This window comes from Protopterus annectens, chromosome 3.part0 (assembly GCF_019279795.1).
Source record: "Protopterus annectens isolate FY-2018-M chromosome 3.part0, PAN1.0, whole genome shotgun sequence".
Classification (NCBI taxonomy): Eukaryota; Metazoa; Chordata; order Ceratodontiformes; family Protopteridae; genus Protopterus; species Protopterus annectens.
The window spans coordinates 526,123,044-526,142,649 of NC_056731.1; the positions used below are offsets into that span (position 1 = coordinate 526,123,044).

The 19,606-nt window shown below is 39.2% G+C and overlaps 1 protein-coding gene across 1 annotated transcript in view; it reads left to right on the plus strand.

Annotated features, from left to right (window-relative positions):
• The window catches only part of INVS (inversin), a 3,016,309-nt gene that overhangs the window by 1,785,595 nt on the left and 1,211,108 nt on the right, over positions 1–19,606 (plus strand). Inside the window, exon 10 of the mRNA XM_044065609.1 lies at positions 13,516–13,745. Within this exon, the coding sequence (XP_043921544.1) occupies positions 13,516–13,745 (230 nt within the window). The remainder of the gene's footprint in view (positions 1–13,515; positions 13,746–19,606) is intronic.

Genomic DNA, 19,606 nt, shown 5'->3' on the forward strand with positions numbered 1-19,606 from the left:
CTCCACTACTGCACTTATATTTTTGTCATCAGCACACAGGCTGATACTGTTGTCTGTTATCGCAGATGTGTCTATGACAAACATGAGTACTGTATCCATGGCAGCCACCCCATAATGCTGCACTAAACACATTCCTAATTCTCACCACATCTCTCTGCATCCAGTCAGTATCATTAGCTATGTATCTGTTCATCTCCTTATTATTGATCCTTCCCCTAAGCCTTCTAGGTTTTCCTTTTAGCCTCTTATGTAAGGCAAGGTTTTGTTCTGGTACTCTTCTGTCAAGTTCTCCTGCAACACAGTCATTAATATGGACATATTTAACTGTCCAGTATTTCTGGCCTTGCACCCATGTTAATTCCTGTTTTGGATTATTTTCTGCAGAAATGTTTCCTCCCTTCTTATACAAACACTTATTTATTTATTTATTTTATTTTATTTTACATTTGTTGACCGGGAAAGTCCAACTGGAACGAGGTACATTTACAGCGGAGGCCCGGGGAGAAAAGTTCCACATTAATTAAACAATAATTGCAAAAAGTCATAAGACAAGCAAAAAAACACACAAGAAATAATACCTATCTACAATGGATTTGTTTTTAGCAAGCTTAAATTGCAGAAGAATTTGGCCCCAGATGGCAGTAAACTGAGGAGTTTCCAACACTGTAGCATGAAGACAGTAAGAAGTAGTAGTGAGGAAAGTGAAAAGGAGTGGAAGACAGATTGAAAGTATTTATGTAATGCATGGACAGATCCAATAATCTATAAGATGCGACTTAAGTGAGGTTTTGAACTGTGTTATAGATGATGCAGAAGATACATTATGGGGGAGGTTATTCCACTTTCAAGCTATGGTATAAGAGAAAAGAGCTTTGCCAGCAGTGTTGTTAGCATTTGAGATACATAGGAGAGTTTTCTTGGAACGGAGAGGACGATTTGCTGAGTATTGGGTCAGTAGTTGGTTTAGTGCTGGATATTTGTGAGGATGCCTTAGAATGTTGTAAGCAAGAACTAGTTGGTGGTAACTAAGTAATGGAGGAATTTCTAGCCACTGTAGCTCCTTTAGGGCTAGGCAGTGATGGCTTCTAAAAGCGGGGTTATTGACAAATTTCACAGTTTTATTGTAACTTGATTCAAGTTTGTGTATGTCCAATTTCCTGACCTGGGTTAGGATTGATGCTGCATACATTAGGGTAGACAGTAGGTGGGTTTGGGGTAGGGTGACCCGTGCTTTATCTGATAGGAAGTTTTTGTGTCTGTATAGAGTTCCTATTTTTTTAATGAACTTTTTTGATGGTTTGAGAAATATGGACATCAAAGTGAAGATTTTTGTCTATTTCTACACTAAGGAGTTTAGTATGGGAAGAGGGAGAAATTACAGTGCCATTACTGGAGGTGATAGTGAAGGAAAGAGGAGAGGTTTTAGATATGTTGGGGGTAAAAAGGAGTAATTTGGTCTTATTGGGATTTAGGATAAGTTGGATAGCAGTAATCCATCTTTCCACGGAGTTGAAGGATTCCTGGGTAAATTGCTGTAAAGTGGTTAGGGATGGGGCTGAGCAGATTAGCGTAGAAACATCTGTATACTGTATAAGTGAGGCATGGTGGGTGGAGGTGTGTAGTTTGTTGGTGAAAATGGAGAATAATGGCCCCAATATTGAGCCTTCTGGTACTCCTATGGTAGTTGTCAGTAGAGGTGATAGCACACCTTGCCATTGGACAGATTGTTTCCTGCCAGATAGATAGTTTTTGAACCAGGCAATAGTAGAGGGGGCAAAGGACAGGGAGGATAGAATGTCTAATAGTATGGTATGTGATGCCATATCAAATGCTTTGGAGAGATCTAAGAATATATCTGATACAAACTTATCGTTGTTTCTAATTTGGTTAACCTGATTAGTAAAAGAGAGGAGTGCAGTAGTTGTGCTATGAATTGCATTTGGAATAAGGACTACTGTTGGATGTTTGTTGACATCAGTAGTTTATATAGTATAACACATGAATTTGATTTACATTCTTTTGATAATCTTTCTGGGGACTTCTCCTAAAATGTTATATTAAGGATTTAGTTGACTTTTATTTGAAAATTAATTGTTTTATGTTTAATAAACAGATGTTTTTTTACAAAAGTGTGGTACAGCCTCTTCTCTGTCACCTCCCAATTTGGCAACAGATTACTTCACACACTGGTTTTGTCAGTTATTGCTCTAGGTTACTTTATGGTGCTTCCCCCCTTTTCGGGTATTCCACAGCCTTCTTCAGACCAAATTCTCTTTTGAGATGTTTCAGGACCTGTCAAAACAGGACACCATTCAACCCATTCCAGAGGTTCTGAGGGATATAGGGCTTTATTCCAGAATGTTTCTGGTCACCAGAAAGGCGGGGACATGGATGCTTGTTCTAGACCTTTCCTTTCTGAACTCTTTTTCTCAAGGTACCTACATTCAGGATGCTTTCCCTTCAGACACTGTTTTCCCTTTTTCTACCTCAGGCCTTTATGGTCTGTCTGGATATTAAGGACACCTATCTTCAGTTTCCCATTCACCCTTGATTCAGGAAGTTTTTATATTTTTATTTCCTCTCATTTTCAGTTCTCTGCCCTGCCCTTTGGTCTTTCCACAACCCCAAAGGTATTCACCAAGTGCCTGTTTCTAGTCATAGCTTTCTGCAGGCTTCAAGGAGTACAAATTTTTCCTTATCTGAATGACCTGCTTGTTTATTATCCCGGTCCTTCTATGCTCCTGCAGGACCTGTACTTTACCAGATTCCTTTTGCACAGTCTGGGATTTTTACCATCAGTTAATTATCGCTGTAGGTTACTCTGTGGTGCTTCCCCCCTTTTTGGGTATTCCACAACCCCCTTCATACCAAATTCTCTCATGGGATGCATCAGGACCTGTTAGAATAGGGCACCATTCAACCCATTCTAGAGGTTCTGAGGGGTACAGGGCTTTATTCCAGGATGTTTCTGGTCACCAGAAAGGAGGGGACCTGGATGATTGTTCTAGACCTTTCCTTTCTAAACTCTTTTCTCAAGGTGCCTACATTCAGGATGCTTATCCTTCAGACACTGTTTCCTCTCTTGCTATCACAGGCCTTTCTGGTCTGTCTGGATCTGAAGGACACCTATCTTCATATTCTCAGTCACCCTTGAATCAGGAAGTTTTACATTTTTGATTTATCCTCAAAATTTGAATTCTCTGCTTTGTCCTTTGGTTTTTTCACAGCCCCAAAGGTATTCACCAAGTGCCTGGCTCCAGTCATAGCTTTCTGCAGGCTTCAAGGAGTACAAATTTTTCCATATTTGGATGAACTGCTTGTTCATTCTCCTGCTCCTTCTATGCTCTTGCAGGACCTCCACTTTACCAGATTCCTTTTACACAGTCTGGGTTTCATCCATCATCAGTCTCCAGAAGTCTGTCCTGTCCCCCTCTCAGGATCACATTATTCTGGGTTGCAGGATCCAAGCTGTTCCCATGCTGGCCTATCTCTCTCTAACAACTTGCTTCCAGTCTTTGCTGCCTCTTTTTCTCATACCGGACAGGAAATTTCTAAAAGCTGTGGAGTTCATGGCCTCAATAATCTCCATGTTACCTTTTGCCAAGCTTCATATATGAAAGCTTCAGTGGTACCTGTGGTCTGTGCGGCTTCAGTGTTGCCACCCTGTGGATTTTCCAGTTGCCTTACTTCCTTGTCTCAAACTCAAGTTTTTTTAGTGGATTCAGCACATATCCTTCAACCCAGGAGTCCCTTTCCAACCTCCAGCTCCACTCATGTTCAGGGTCTCTCTGGCCGGATCACATCAACATAAAAGCGATATGGGCACTTTTCATTGACCTTCAGGCCTTCTACTCTGTTTGGTCCCCAGGCCCTTTAAAGGTCTATACTGACAACACTACAGTCATATGGTACATCAACAAGCAGGAGGGTGCAATGTCTAATATTCTTTACAGACTAGCCCTTCAGGCATGTGAGTTATCTATCCAAATGTTGGATTCTCTTCAGATGATTTACATTCCTTCAGAGCAAAATCTGATGGCAGACTCTCTATGCAGTTACAAGGCACTACCTCATGAATGTATGCTTCACAGAGAGGTGTTTCTGGACGTAGTTCATCCATGGGGTATTCCTCAAGTGGATCTTTTAACCTTCCTTCAGAGTAGACAGCTTCCTTGCTGCTGTTCCAGGACCCCAAGTCCTCTGGCTTGGAAGGTGGATGCCATGTCTTTTTCCTGGTAGGGGATGTTCCTTTATGCCTTTCCTCCTGTTCATCTCCTTCTCAGAGTCCTACACAAGATTAAACAGTCCTGTCCAAGAGTCTTGCTGATGACTTACCTTTGGCTCAGACACCACTGGTTCCCCCTCCTCTTTCATCTCGCCTTGGGCAATCATCACAAGTTACTTCACTGAATGGATCTTCTCACACAAGACAAGGGGTCTCTCCTTCATCCTCACCTGTCTACCATTTAATTGACATTTTGGGTGATAGGGTTTTGATCCTCTTTCAATACCAGTTTTCTATGGACATGCTTAGGGTTCTGCAGGAGGCCAGGAAGCCCAATACCAGAAAGTCATGTATGCCCAAATGTAAGATATTTTTGATTTTGTGTCATAAGTTTCACCAGGATCCCTTTTCAGTGTGTGTGTGTGGGGGGGTCCCTTTGGTTCTCTCTCACTTGTGTGAATTGCTCCATACTGGCTTAGCTTATTATTCTGTCAAAGCTCACTTGTCAGCAATCTTTGCTTGTCTTCTTTTGAATCTACCATTTGCCTCTTACTTTGAGATCTGACAATTCCTAAAAGGCATCCTCCATTTCAGGGCCCCAAGAAAGCCTATCCCTCCTTCTTGGCACCTTAATTTTTTTCCCTGAGAAACTGACCCAGGCTCATTTTGAGCCTGCTGCTTCTTTCTCTTTGCAGCATTGTATCTGGAAGTTTGTTTCACTGGTTGCCCTCACCTCTGCCAGGAGAGTTTCTGAATTCCAAGCCTTGATAGAGGTTCCCCTTTTTTTATTTTTTCATAAGAAGAGGGTGTCTCTGCTTCCCAGTCCTTCTTTAATGCTCAAAATGTTCAATGTTTTATCCCTTAGTCAGTCTGCCAAGCTTCTTTCATTTTTTCCTTCTCAACAATCTGCTAGTGCGAAGGTTCTACACACCTTGGATCTTCATAGACAGTAAAGGTATTATTTAGACATTTAGACAAGACATAACCTAAACATAAATCTGAGCAAGACATTGGGCTTAGCAGCTTTTGTGCAAATCAAATCCTCCTGGATTTCAAAAACATTTCCTTTTTGTTATTCCTTTCATGGCAAACAGATTTCTGCTTCTATTAAAACCAATTTTACCAGGGAAGTGGCCTCATTTGGGGCTTTCTTCAAGGATATGAACAGCAGTTCCATCCTTGAAGCTTCTACTTTGTCTTCTGTGCACACCTTCACTAAACATTACAAGTTGGATGTCATTTCCAGAGCCAGGGTGGGTTTTGCCAAGGCTGCCCTTCATGGGTTTGTGAAGGGTTTATCCTTGGCTTTCTCCTGCCATTCCTTGAGTAGTTTTTCTACTCCCTCATTGGTTATGAATATTACAACACTGACATGGAAGGTCTGTATGTCACCTTTTATTCTGTTGACTACTTGGTTGTAAGCACCTTAACTAAGGTTTGTTTCCCTGATTAACAAAATGGAGTTGAGCAAAAATATTAACAATAATATGCACCTTTGATAAAAATCATCTATCAGTTTTGAAATGGAGCTCTTAAGTCACTCTGCTTATACTAAACACATTGATTCTAGAATATTTACTTTGTTGCACATGCATTGTTGCTGGGATTTTGGTGGTTAGCTTTGTCACCTCACAGCAAGACGTTCTCTGGTGCGACTCTCATCTGGGGTGCCTTTTGTGTGATGTCTGCATGTTCTTCCTGCATTCTAGTGGATTTCCTCCGAGTGTTCTGATTTCCTCCCACATTCCAAAGACGTGTCTGGAGCTGTTATCCCCAGGCCTCCACTGAAAATGGGCTCTGTCTCATTTGGATTTTCCATGTAAACATATGTTAAATAAATAACTAAAATTAAATAAACTGTTCTTTATGATACTCAGTAGTGGTAAACATTAAAAATTTGCAGTAGTCATACTGTATTAAAATACATTTTACAAAAATGCAGTTTTATACCGTATATCTACAAATAAATTCAACAATTGTTGGATTGACTCCTTTTAGTTAGTTCTTTACAGCCAAACTGTGGAACTGCACTCCTATGGAGATGAGGATTGAATATAACTCAACATTCTTCCAACAAAACTTACTAAGTTATCTCATTACAACTTCAGACTATCCCTGTACTAAGCATTGACAAAGAAAGTAACACAAATGTTCCTCAGTTAGACATATTTCACTACAGGAAAATTGTTCTATATCTCTCACTTCTTCAGTCTTCCATTTCATACCCACCTGTTTTAATATTTATGTCATCCTTTCTTTGACACCCCCTCCAGTAATTACTATGCTTTGCTTTATCTTCCTCTACTCCACTTTTCTCACCTATCTCTGTCTCCTCCTCTCAAAAAATTAATATTTATTTTAAGCAAGAAACAACTGTACTGAATTATCACTTATGACATAGGCAGCCATACATTTATATAAATGAAAACAATATCAACATAATTTCAGTTGCAAACTTTATACATCAATTATAATTTTCTGTACAGTCATTTAGTCAAACATTATATCACTCATTCAGTTCTTGTCTTCCCTCAAACTTCATTCCTCCTCCAAAACATTATCCTGCATGTATTGTTCCCACAATTCCCATTTGTATGTTTTGCTCCTACCCTTTTCTAAAGATCCTACTTGCAATTCTTTTGTTTCTTTTACTATATTTACTGCTTCTAGTACAGTTGGTTTAGACATTGATTTTCATTTTCTAATAATTGTTATTTTGGCAGCCACCAGTATTAAATTTAGCAAGGCCTTACTATGTCTTTATCACAGCTCAAAAAATAATTTCCTTATGTATACCAATTTGCTCACCAAGTATTTATGACAGAGTAGTCTGCAGGGAATTTTTAAAGTCTGCCAACTCATTACACTCCCAAAAATATGTTCCCAGTTACCTTTTTCTCCCCCATCACATTTCCAACATTTGCAATCTGCCTGAGGAAAAATTATTTGGAGTCAAATTGACTGCTTTCAGAAAACATTTACCTTGTAGGCATTCAAAGAAAAAAGTATTCTGTTTTATTGCCATTATCAGCTTGACTTCGTAGAAACATGAAAACTAGATACACAGATACCTTCATATGCAAGTGTCTCATGTTGCACTGTGAACATTTATTTGCTAAAGGAAAACTTTTCATTACATTCAGTTTATTTCATTTACTTATTTCCCCTTAAAACTTGTTGTTAGATCAACCCAAGATCCTTAATCCAGTCATTCCCCCATGTAAAAGTGAGAAAAGAATATCAGTTTTACTTATATCATGGTCTGCTGTTTTTCACATTGTAAACCCTACATTTCTTAATCCTGTATAAAAAAAAAGAAAGATGGGAACAAAGACACCTTTTTACTTTACCGTCCCTATTGCGCACACATAACTGAAAAGCTTCACTTTATAACGAAGTATATTTCATGTTTTATAAAAAATATTGTTGAGAACAAAAAACTGTTTTACTTACAGTTATCTCTTTCCTTCCTGTTCCGCTTTCCTTAATGTTCTGCCAAAAATTAATGACATGAAATATGGTATATGCATTGAAGTCCCTTACAAGTTTAACAAAGTAAAAAAAGTCCAATATTTCCAGGTTTTCTTGTTATGCCACATTTCACAAATGTGCTTGATGCTTTATAATCCCACATTTATTCATTAATTTCTGAATTACTGGTTTACTTCCTGTTGATCTTCATCTCCAATCTCCAGTGTCTGGTTCATTTCCAATGCACTCCTGTTTTTTCTAGTCAACTCCTGTGCTTTTTATGTCTCTCGAGCATTTTCCTTCGGAACATTGGAAAAGGTTTCACTGGCATAGTCTGTGTATGAACTGGCATAGTCTGTGTATGAGGTTTATTAAAATAATAACAAGAAGTAGACAAACTTTTATATTTTCTCTTTAGTGTGTTCTTCATCAAAAATAACTTTGGCCGTCCAGGTAAAAGTATTCTGAAGATTGCTGTATATAGCAACTTGAATCTACTACCTGCTTCTCAACATTTCCTAATTGCTGGAATAAATGTACTCCTCTTCTGCCTGGTGTACAGTGCATAATCATTTTCCACACTCTGCTGTCTCCAACTTTTAGTACTTTGTCCTTCTTGTGATGCCTGTGCACTGGCCCAGCAATCAAGGAACCTCAATCCTCACCACTAACACCAGTGAGGGGGGTCCATGTAGGGAATGGATAATAAATACACACATAGTAAAGTACAATTTCCCTTAAGAGCTCACAGAGATCACTGTCAGTCTGGGGCTGGTTTCTCCCTTTCTCTCCAGATCCTCAATAAGAGTCCTCAGTGGTACAGCTATAGGGTCCAGATCTCAGCTTAGTGGGCAAGCTAAAACCTCCAGCACACTCTCTGTCCAACCAGTTCTTCATGTCCCTGCCCAAGTAGCTGACACACACACACTTTGAGATAAGAGTTTATGCAACCACACAGTTACTCCTGGTGAAGGCTGACACAGGTTCTCTGGCTGTACCCCTTTTACCCAGACTGTACGGTAGAAATCTGTGTCACCACCCAGCTAATATTTATCAGCTACTCAAAGGCCCTTATGAAGAGTGTTCAATTATTACTGTTCAATATTATTATCCAATGGGTAAGTGCAACCAAATAGTCAAAACTTGTTTGGTGTGACTTGGTACATTAACACTATATACATGCAATGTACTCTTAGAGCTTAAATTATCTCTACACAAAACAGCCACAGTTGAAAGGTTTAAAAATATTTAATTGTTTGTTTCTTTCGGTTTTTCCCGGTTAGGGGTCGCCACAGCGGAACTCCAGTCCGCTAATGATTGGCAGTAGATTTTGACATGCTGGCTTGCCGGGCCTAACGCACAACCTTCAATGAAGGAATGCCCATTCACGCATGTTGCCACACAGAAGACGCTCTAACTGAGAATCGAACGGGCAACGTCTAACTGTGAGGTGACAACGCTACCGCAGCACCACCACCACAGCTTAAAAATATTTAATAATAAATAATAAAAACACAAGACCATACTTCTTACTACACAGTGCTAGTCAAGAGTTCAGAGATCACAGAGAAATACTTAAAATAGTACAGTAGCAAATGTTCTGACATCACAGCAAAACAAACTAGTCTAATCTTCATATTTGTTAGCTATATCTAAGAGAAAATACAGTTCTAAAATCCTACTTGCATCTAGACACAGGCAGAGATCTGGTGAGTTGGATGTTCTCAAGACAAATGCTCTCATGCTCTCATTCTTTCTGTCCTTAAATTGATAACACAGTACCACTGATTCATTTCAGATTGTATAATTTCTTTATGGTTCCCAGGCAGGGTTGCCAGATGTCCCTATTTGGGCGGGACTGTCCCGAGATCTGCAGCCTGATCCCGTGTCCCGCCCTGCCGGTTTAAATCCCGGCCAGCCTCCGCTTTGTTTGTTTTTTTTTTTTTTTGATTGTCCCGTATACCTGGCATACGGGCCAATCAAAAATTGCTAAACACGGAGCTTCTTGTGTTCCGCATTAAACACGAGAAGCTCCGTGTTTAGCGACTTTTGATTGGCCCATATGCCGGTATACGGGCCAATCAAAAGTCGCTAAACACGGAGCTACTTGTTGAATGCGGAACTGCAATGCATTAAACATGAGAAGCTCCGTGTTTAGTGCAGAGCTACTGAGCGAGCTCAGTTCTTTAATGTGGAAGTGTGTTCCGCATTAAAGACTTTTTTTTTGGGGGGGGTGGGGGGGGCTGCAAATCTGGCAACCCTGTTCCCAGGCTAACAGATTCTCAGAGTTTAATAGCCCTTGATCTTGCAGCTGATCAGGAAGCCAGAACAATAAAAATAATTTATACATGCAGATTCTAGCAATTAACTCTGGTCTCAAGAAAATAGACAGAATTCCTTTATCCAGACATATCGGCTCCAACCGCTGACATCAAAGAATTGACTTAATTAGCTTTGTTACAGTAGAGTGCACTGTTGTTACATTTTTACACTTAACACCATTCTTTTCCCATTTTAAAGAACAAGTGTGAGGCTTATATTAATATTTTCAAAAGACAGAAATATCTACAAAATTATATATGGCTAGGCTGGCAGCCTTCACCTATCTTCACACTTCTGATACAGTTTATTTTCAGAATCAACTCTTTCTGCTGGTAAGATGTTAACTTTAGTATTAGAGGACTTGGGTGCTTTCTCATAGCCAGCTTTATAGCATACACACAATGTGCCCTTCCAGTTAACAACAACTGATGCAGAATACCAGTCCAGTTGCTTATTTGTTGTCAAAGGAAAAATATACTTTAAAAATGATCAAAACACGGTAGGTTCAGGTTAAGGCACTTTTATCTTGCAGCAAGGAGACAAAAACGTGCTATTACAGAGTTTGTCTAATCAGAAACAGGAAATACTTTCATTTTTATACATTCTCAAACTGGTTATGGCCTACCAAGCTGACGTAACAGATTACCACCTTTTTCATCATCATCTGCTGACCATCATTCCCATGAATTTCTGCTGATTTATCAATTTTTATGTGAGACTTCCTGAGGAAAACAACATGGCCTTGATTACTCCCAGTTAGATACATGTTATGTTACCATTCAAGGTACTATGGCTAATTCAAGCACAATGCTAGCAGTTCATTTCTCTAATAATCCTTTGTCTACTTTATCTCTAAGTTACTGCAGCTGCACATGTTCCCAAGCTTCAAACAGAGCTGATTGTCTAAAATCATTACATTTACAGAATATAGTATTGTTCATTCATTCGTTCCTGACCTAGCAGATAAGCACCTGCTTCTCAAGTACATTTCCAAAAGGCATAAACATGAATATTGCTGTGCTAGCAGTTACTAGGTCAGAGGGCAACTTGCAAGTTTCAGAAAGCATACTGCAGTTTTCAAAAAGCATCTTTTTCAGTCTCATATGAAACTCAATTTATATATAATACAGTGCATGAAAAATAGAATGAAAAGCGTATTAATTCCTTTGATTATTAATTAGCATTAAGCAAACACACATTAATACATATTTTTCTAACATTTGTGCTTTCATAAAATTAATACATTCTGTTCTTTCTAGGATCTCTGGTACACCAGAAAATATCAGGTTTTCCATATGTGCTCTGTTCTCTAATTCTATCACTTTTTAAACAGTCTTCATATTCAGCCAGCCTTTTCTTCATTTCAACCTCAACCTCCGATTTTTGCAGTTTTATCAGCTCAACTGAATATATGTTTAAGTCTTCTTTCATGTTTTCCAACCTTTTTCGTATTTGAGTTGATATACTTCAGTGTTTTGTTTATCAGCTCTGAGCACATTTGACTTTTTTTCCTCTAGATTGCTGGAAGGCATGTCTTGCACCAAAACTGGAGATTGATCTGCTTTTTCCTGAACAGCTGCAGAATTCTTCCAAGCTAGTGTTTTCCCCTCACCTTTTGTGATTGATTTCATTGAGGTTCTCTAAATTTTTTTTTTGCTGACATACAGGTAGTGCACCTACTAGCCAGTAATGAAATTTGCCCAAAAAGACAAATTCACTGGCTTTCTTTTCTGTTTTTTCCTCTGGGAGAGCTGAAATAAAGCTGTTACTGTACTCTGTGTCAAGCTATCCTGGAAGTCCTCAAATTATTAATATTTTTGATTTTTGTACATTCTACATACTTTTACCTGCTCATATAGTGAAATTGTGTAGTTTGACTTTATATCATTAGTTTATTGGTACTGATTTGACTACCTTAGTTAACAAATTGACAGCATTTTATCTTCTCATTTAGTAGAATGGTACAGTGTAACTTGCATCATAATTGTGTTGACTGTTACCTTAGATAAGAAACTGAATATTGTGCATGTTCAATTACCTGTGCTATGAAGTTTTGCTCCCTGGTACTGTGCTGAAAATGGGCTATTTTTGTTCATGTAGACTATCGGAGTTAACAAATGAAAATAAATTAACAAGTAATAATTATATCGCGTTGAGAAAAAGACTCCCTAAAATGCCTCGCCACAATTTCAGCTCTTCTTATGGTTCTAACATTAAACAAGGCACAGAATCAACATCTGGGGACATTGTGGTCTGGGCCTAAACAAGTGACGCAGAGAGAATGGAAGTCTCGGTGTAGGATCTGCTTTCCACAACTGAGACAATTATTGACTTTCTCTGACATTGGTTAAAAGCAAGAAAATGTTCCCCAATGGGGTACTTGGCTTTAGACGTTTTTTCCTCACTCTGGCAATGGCCGACTGATGCACTCACAAACCGCTTCTGCTTTGGTCTCCACAGCAAGAAAGACTGATGTCATGGCATCGGCTGCTACACTTTATAGCCCTGATGACCTGACGTCAGCCACAGTCTCAGGAAAGCTGACGCAGGAGGGGAAATCCTTTACTCTGGTATTCAGGCCAGCTGAGGGCTACCCAGCAGGGATAACCCACAAGTGATGACTGCAATATTGAATACACTCAAACATCTACATTTATGGTAAGTGTACACAACTGTACTTTTCTGAGGGTTTGACTTATTGCAAGTTCTAAAAATGAGGGAGAGACCATTATAGCTTTCACTGTATTATTAACTACTGTTTTGTGTGTGGGAATCTTCCTCAACTACACTGACAAAATAGTTTGCAGAAAGTCTGTTGACAGAATATTGTCAGAAATGAGGATTAAAAATTCAGAAATCAACAAATTCTGAGGTACCATGTTTGATAATGTTAAGGTAAACAAGTCTATTGCTATTTCCCACATGGTTTCAGAGTAACAAGACAAACCATAGAACTGTGTTGGTATTACTGACTCTGAAAAAACTAATGTTTAGTGTTACACTGGGAAGCCAAATACTTTATCAAAGGTAGGTAAAGATGCACTTGTAGAAGTATTTATACTACATAAACGTCATGCACTAACATAGCTTTATGAAGTCACACTTAAGTTCTGAGCCTTGGGGTGCTAACAAGTGACATTGCTCACATTGCCAGAGTGTATTCTACTTGGTGCATTTGGAGATTCAGAATTAATTCAATGCAATGCTAAGTAATGGATGTGCTCTGTTTTTCTGTTACCTTACCTAAGAGGCTCAGGATGTCTTAGATTGTTGTTAAAGTACACCATTAGTTAGGAAAAGGGTAGCTACGATAACAGTACATGAAAGTACAGAAAATAAATTATGCACATACAGTTTTAAAATTAATTTCATTTAAGTAAGCATATATTTTAAAATATTAAACAAGATCCAGGTGGGCCATGTATGCACTTAAGTGAAATCAGTTTGGTGATGAGATTTTTGTGGGTTTTGACTAAATTCTTCTTATGATGTTATAGGAAATGCACGGGTTGATCTGGTTGACCAAGATGGTCATTCTCCTCTTCACTGGGCTGCTCTTGGAGGGAATGCTGATGTTTGCCAAATACTCATAGAAAACAAAATCAACCCCAATGTGCAGGATTATGCTGGGAGAACTCCTTTGCAATGTGCTGCTTATGGAGGTTACATCAGCTGTATGGCAGTACTAATGGAAAATAAAGCTGACCCTAACGTGCAAGACAAAGAAGTAAGTATGAGTGCCTATTTCTATTATTAGAGAGAGAATTAAGGAATAACTTGCAAAGTATTAAAACAGTTCATGCAAAAATGACATGCATTTCCTAATTTATTTAACCTTATCACTAGTATTCTTGGGCAAATAGGGTGGAAAATTGTGCTAGTCAATGCAAGTGTAGATAGCACATTTTAGTTTACCACCAAAATGCAGTTTTACTTTCAGAAAAAAATGCTTTCCATATGATTATATTAGGGAAGGTAGTACCCCAAAAGTACAATTTTTAGTTAAGTTTCATCCTACTCTGTTTGTAAACTGCAAGTTTTATTATTTTACCTTAGACTGCTCTCTCATTTTCCATGATTGTATAATTGTACTCACATAAACGTGTGAACACATCCCGCCTGTATAACTAGATCAGTAAGTGTATATGATATTTAAAACTGCTGGATACACTTTTAAATGTTCTAGACTTAGTTGCATATTTGGTGGCCATACCTTTGTCCTCCCATTGTTTCTTTGTGAATTACAAAAGCCACGATAAACCAGGCATCCACCAGAGCTGCTGTTCTTAAAACTTTATCCCCAGTCTGGTGGACCCCAGCCATAAACACCAGTCTGGTGGACCCCAGCCATAAACAAACTCTACAACAAAAGGAGGAAGCTACTACAAGATAGAGCAAAATCCTTAAAAGGTAAGACACCCTTGATCACTATAAGTAAAAAACTAAGAGCTCTCATAAAATCATCCAAAGCAAATTTCGAGAGAAAAATAGCTAAAGACTCAAAGGACAATCATAAGGCCTTCTTTAGCTATGTTAGAAACCTAGGAGGAAACTCCCAGATATGCTCAGAACTAGTTCAAAATGATGTGAAGATTACTGATCCTACAGACATTGCCAACATACTGGCTGACAGGTTCAGTGCAAACTTCTCACCCCCCTCCCCCCCAAAAGGAGAGATATCTATACCAAATGATTGCAGCCCCCCAAACATCTCCAGCGCCCAAGTGAGAACTGCTCTCTCCAAAGCAAAAAACACAGCATCCATGGGACCTGATGGTGTCCCCGGCTGTGTGCTCCACGAACTCAATGAGGAATTAAACCCACAGCTAGGACAGCTGTTTAATCAAAGTCTTACCTCTGGATACGTACCCAGGGAGTGGCGCACTGCAACTGTGGTCCCACTTCACAAAGGCGGTGCCTCCACCGACCCTGGTAATTACTGGCCCATTAGCTTGACAAGCCTTATCTGCAAAGCCATGGAGAGGATCATAATGGACCTCATAAATAAAGACATTGGGAATTTGCAGACTTTGGATCCAACCCAGTTTGGCTTTGTCAAAGGCAGATCATGCCTTTTAAACTTGGTTGACTTTTTCGAAACAGTCACCAAAGCCATTGATGAGGGAAAGGCAGTCCATACAGCCTACCTCGATCTGGCTAAGGCCTTCGATACAATACCCCACTCGGGTATCATTGAAAAACTCATCAGCTTAAATGTTAACCCATACATCACAAGATGGGTTGCAAACTGGCTGAGTGACAGAACCCACAGGGTCAGAGTTGCTGGCGCCATGTCAGACTCAAAGCCTGTCACAAGTGGTGTCCCACAGGGCTCAGTCCTGGGCCCACTCTTGTTTGGCATTTACTTTTCTGAAGTACAAGCAAACACAGGAGGGTTATGGCTGACAAAGTTTGCAGATGACTGCAAACTGGGCCATAGTAGAAAACACATCTGACACAGATATCCTTCAGAAGGGTCTCACAGAAACGGATAACTGGTGCCAGAGCCACGGCCTAAAGTTAAATGCCAAAAAATGCATAGTCATACCCTTCGGGAAAAACAAGGTTACCCCTAGCTACCAAATAGGAGGCAATCCACTGAGCACAGAAGAAGTTATCAGGGACCTGGGGACCCAGGTTGATAGTAGTCTGTCATTCGACACCCATGTAGCTAAAGTAGTTAGGAAGACCTTCTACATTGCCCACCTTATCATGAAGGATTCTCATCTAGATCAAGGGAGGTTATAGTCTCCTTTACTCATCACTCATCAGACCAATGATTGAGTACAATGCCCCATTTGGAATGTATCTGACCCGACACTTGCAGCAGCTGGAGAGGCCACAAAAGTTCCTCACCAAAAGGATAAAGGGTCTCAAAATCTATCCTATGCTGCCCGACTGAAAGAACTCCAGCTCTATTCAGTCGCTTACCGCTTGCTCAGAGGTGACCTTTGCCTAACATACAAGGCCATGTCAAACCCAGATTTGATGAATATGCTTCACCTCAAAAATCTAGATCCATCAGAGCCACAAGGGCGGACTTAAACCTCGACACGGCTATTAATAGGACGTGCTGGAGGGATAGATTCATCACCCAAAGACTCCCTATGCTGTGGAACAGAATCCCGGTACATGTGAGGCAGAGCACCTCGCTGGCCTTGTTCAAGAGAAATCTTGACCAATGGATGGGAGATCGCAGATATACCCCAGGGATTACCTCAGTGTCACTGCTCGACAGAGGCACAGCAAAATAATGGGTATAGTTCCCCATACTAAAGGGGTGGCGTAAGCCACAAAACGATGGGCTAGGCTTGTAAATGCCCTCGGGCAGATAGCCTAGTATGAACCTATGAACCTATGAACCTATAAAAGCAAAGGATAAGCGCTTACACACATAGTGTGCTTCTTCAGATCCACAAACTTAAAATGAATCAAAAACCATTAAGTAATAAAAACACACAATAGGCAGCCAATTATCAAAACCATTTGATTACTGATGTATACTGCGTCTCTTAAGGATGGGTTTTAAAGGTACAGGTGCAGTGATACCAGGCAGCTTATTTGCCTGCAGCTTAACTATCCATTTAGTCTCTACAGTTTCAAGTTTATTGTTATAATCACCCCCCCTTTTATTCATATGTAGAAGTTGTAAAACAATACATTTAAAGCTATGTCCATGTAGTACAGAAACATGCTTAGCCAAGGCATTAAGTAAGTTACCACATCTAATGTCACCTAAATGCTGCAGAATCCTTTCTTTTAGCATTCTGTTTTCCCGACATCAAAAGAGGTGCATTTTCTACACTTAGCTAAATAAATCAAACCCTGAGATCTGCAGTCTGCATAAAACCTTTGGTGTAAAGAAAAAAATCATTAATAGGATGTTGAAAAACTGCTGTGGTCGAAATATGACAGCAGGCTTTGCAAGATCTACAAGGGAAAGTACCTTTACGATCAGATACTAAAGAAGTTATAATCGTAGATTTGTAACAAAGCTGCCGCTTGAGTGATAAATTATTTTTGAAAGTATATCTAGGTTTGTCTCCCACAATAACCTTAATCTTATCATCAGAGAGAAGTATCGTCTAAAATGTATTAACTCCATTGCAAACCTGCTGCATATTATTCCCATAGGTTAGAGACAATCTAACTTTATTGCCAGTTGTATTAACATTAGACTTAGGTGCATACGAAAGATTAAAAAATGGTTTACCCTTATCAAGCCTCAAAGAGGCAACATCACTAAGGGTATCATTCAAAACTTGTTCCTTATAGCCCTTGGCCAAGAAGTCATTACTCAAACTGGACATAGCTTCATTGCATGCTTCATCACTAGTATGCAAACGAGACATTGTAAGGTACTGACCTTTAGTAATATTCTTAAAAACATGTCTAGGATGCATGCTATTACAGTGCAAATATGCATTCTTTCTACAAGACTTTCTATATAAAGAGCTACTAATAGTACCATCAGACAACACAATGCTTGTATCCAAGAAATCTATGGTGGTACGTGAATGGTTCAAAACAAATTTAAAATGGTCACTGGAAGATTCCAATTACTGTACAAACTCCAAGAGATCTGCTTCCCGTCCCTCCCATAAAATAAAAATGTCATCCACAAATCGTTTATAATATAATAATTGTGTGGAGTATATATGGTTGGAGAGGACTACCCCACGCTCCCAGTCCACCAACACAAGGTTCGCGTAATTGTTAGCGCATGGAGTCCCCATCGCAACACCCACTTTCTGCCTATATAAAATATCATCAAATAAAAAAAATTATTAAACAAAATAATATCCGTTAATATACCAATACATTCAATCGACTCATGTGAATAATCAGTAAAAATCACAAAAAATCTCTTCAAAGATGTAACACCCATATCATGGGGTATTATAGTAAATAAAGTCTGTATATCCATTGTCACTAATATAGTTTGGTCAGAAAAGGTACCATATGCCCTAGTATAATTATCCAGGGTGCACAAAAAATGCTCAGTATCTTTCAAAACTGCACTTGCCATTTCCAAAGGTTTTTTTCAAGTGAAGTTCAACAAAAATAGAAATAAATTCAGTGGCCCAACCTCTGCCTAACACTATGGGGTGAAGAGGTGGGCTGGGAAAAGATATGTGCACTTTGGGCAGGCCATGAATTACAGGTATCATGGGTTCTGTTACCACCATAAAATCATATAAACCTTTATCAATCACTTGTTCCATTAATAATTCATATAACTGTTCATGGATACATTTTTTAATCAAGTTCAGACCATTTCTGTTTAGACATTCATGTGTATCAGTGTTACTTAACATTTGAGTCATAGCTGTATTATAATAAATAGTATCCAAAACCATGATAGACCCCACCCTTTATCGGCTGGCCAAATAGTCAAATCATTCATGGCTTTTAATTCATGTTAAGCCGAAAATTCATCATGAGTTAAATTATAAAAACAGCTTCTTGTCAAATCAGCTTCAAAAAGCTCTTTCTCAATTGCTTTAACAAATGTCTCAAGTACTGGATGTAACTGTGGTACATATAGACTGGTATGTTTTAATAAAACAGGTGCTGCTTGTTGCTCACCAAAGGCCAACGTAAGGGCTACATGTCGTACAAAAAGTTTAATGTCAATTATGATATCTTCAAATTGCACTGGTCGTGAAGGCACAAAGCTCAAGCCTATATCTAATAGACTTACTTGTGCTGCTGTAAGCGAACAGGAAGAAAGATTAAAAACTAATGAGGAGCTCTCTTTCGAATGTTCCCTGCTGTATAGTCATTCTCCTGTGAAGGTTTTTGCCTCTTCCGTGCAGACCTGAGGTTCTGTCCCCTGTTCAATGCTGGCGGAAGTCTGAAATGGGCAGGAAAATTGAAAAAACAGTATCTAGAGCCATGGAGCTACTAGTGTCCTGTACTACATGGAAATAGCTTTGAATTTATTGCTTTACAACTTGTACATATGAATAAAGGGGGGGTGATTATAACAATAAACTTGAAACTAGAGAATAAATGGATAGTTAAGCTGCAGGCAGATAAGCTGCCTGGTAGAGACGCAGTATACATCAGTAATTGAATGGTTTTGATAATTGGCTGCCTATTGTGTGTTTTTATTACTTAATAGGTTTTGATTCATTTTAGGTTTGTGGATCTGATGAAGCACACTATGTGTGAAAGTGCTTAGCCTTTGCTTTTGTAATAAAGTTTTAAGAACAGCAGCTCTGGTGGATGCCTGGTTTATCGTGGCTTTTGTATTATATATTTTTTTTATTGGGCGACTTTGGCTTGTTCTGGATGCATTTTCTTCTTTCTGGTATCTTTGTGAATTGCTCATCCAGTGTCTCTTCCCAATTGTTTTTAGACCTGCTCTGATTGCTTCCTGTTGCAGATTCAATTAAGAATGCTACCAGAGCAGGTCTTTCACTTAGGATCCCCCTATTCCTTTCTTTTTGCCTATTCTGTGCTGTTAATCCCTGATAGGGAAGGCAGTCCCTAGCCTGCAGTCCAAATGTCTTATTGATGTCTTCCCATTCTGTTACCTTTCCCTCTCTAGATATTTGCTCTGAATACCTTGGTTCCTTTGCT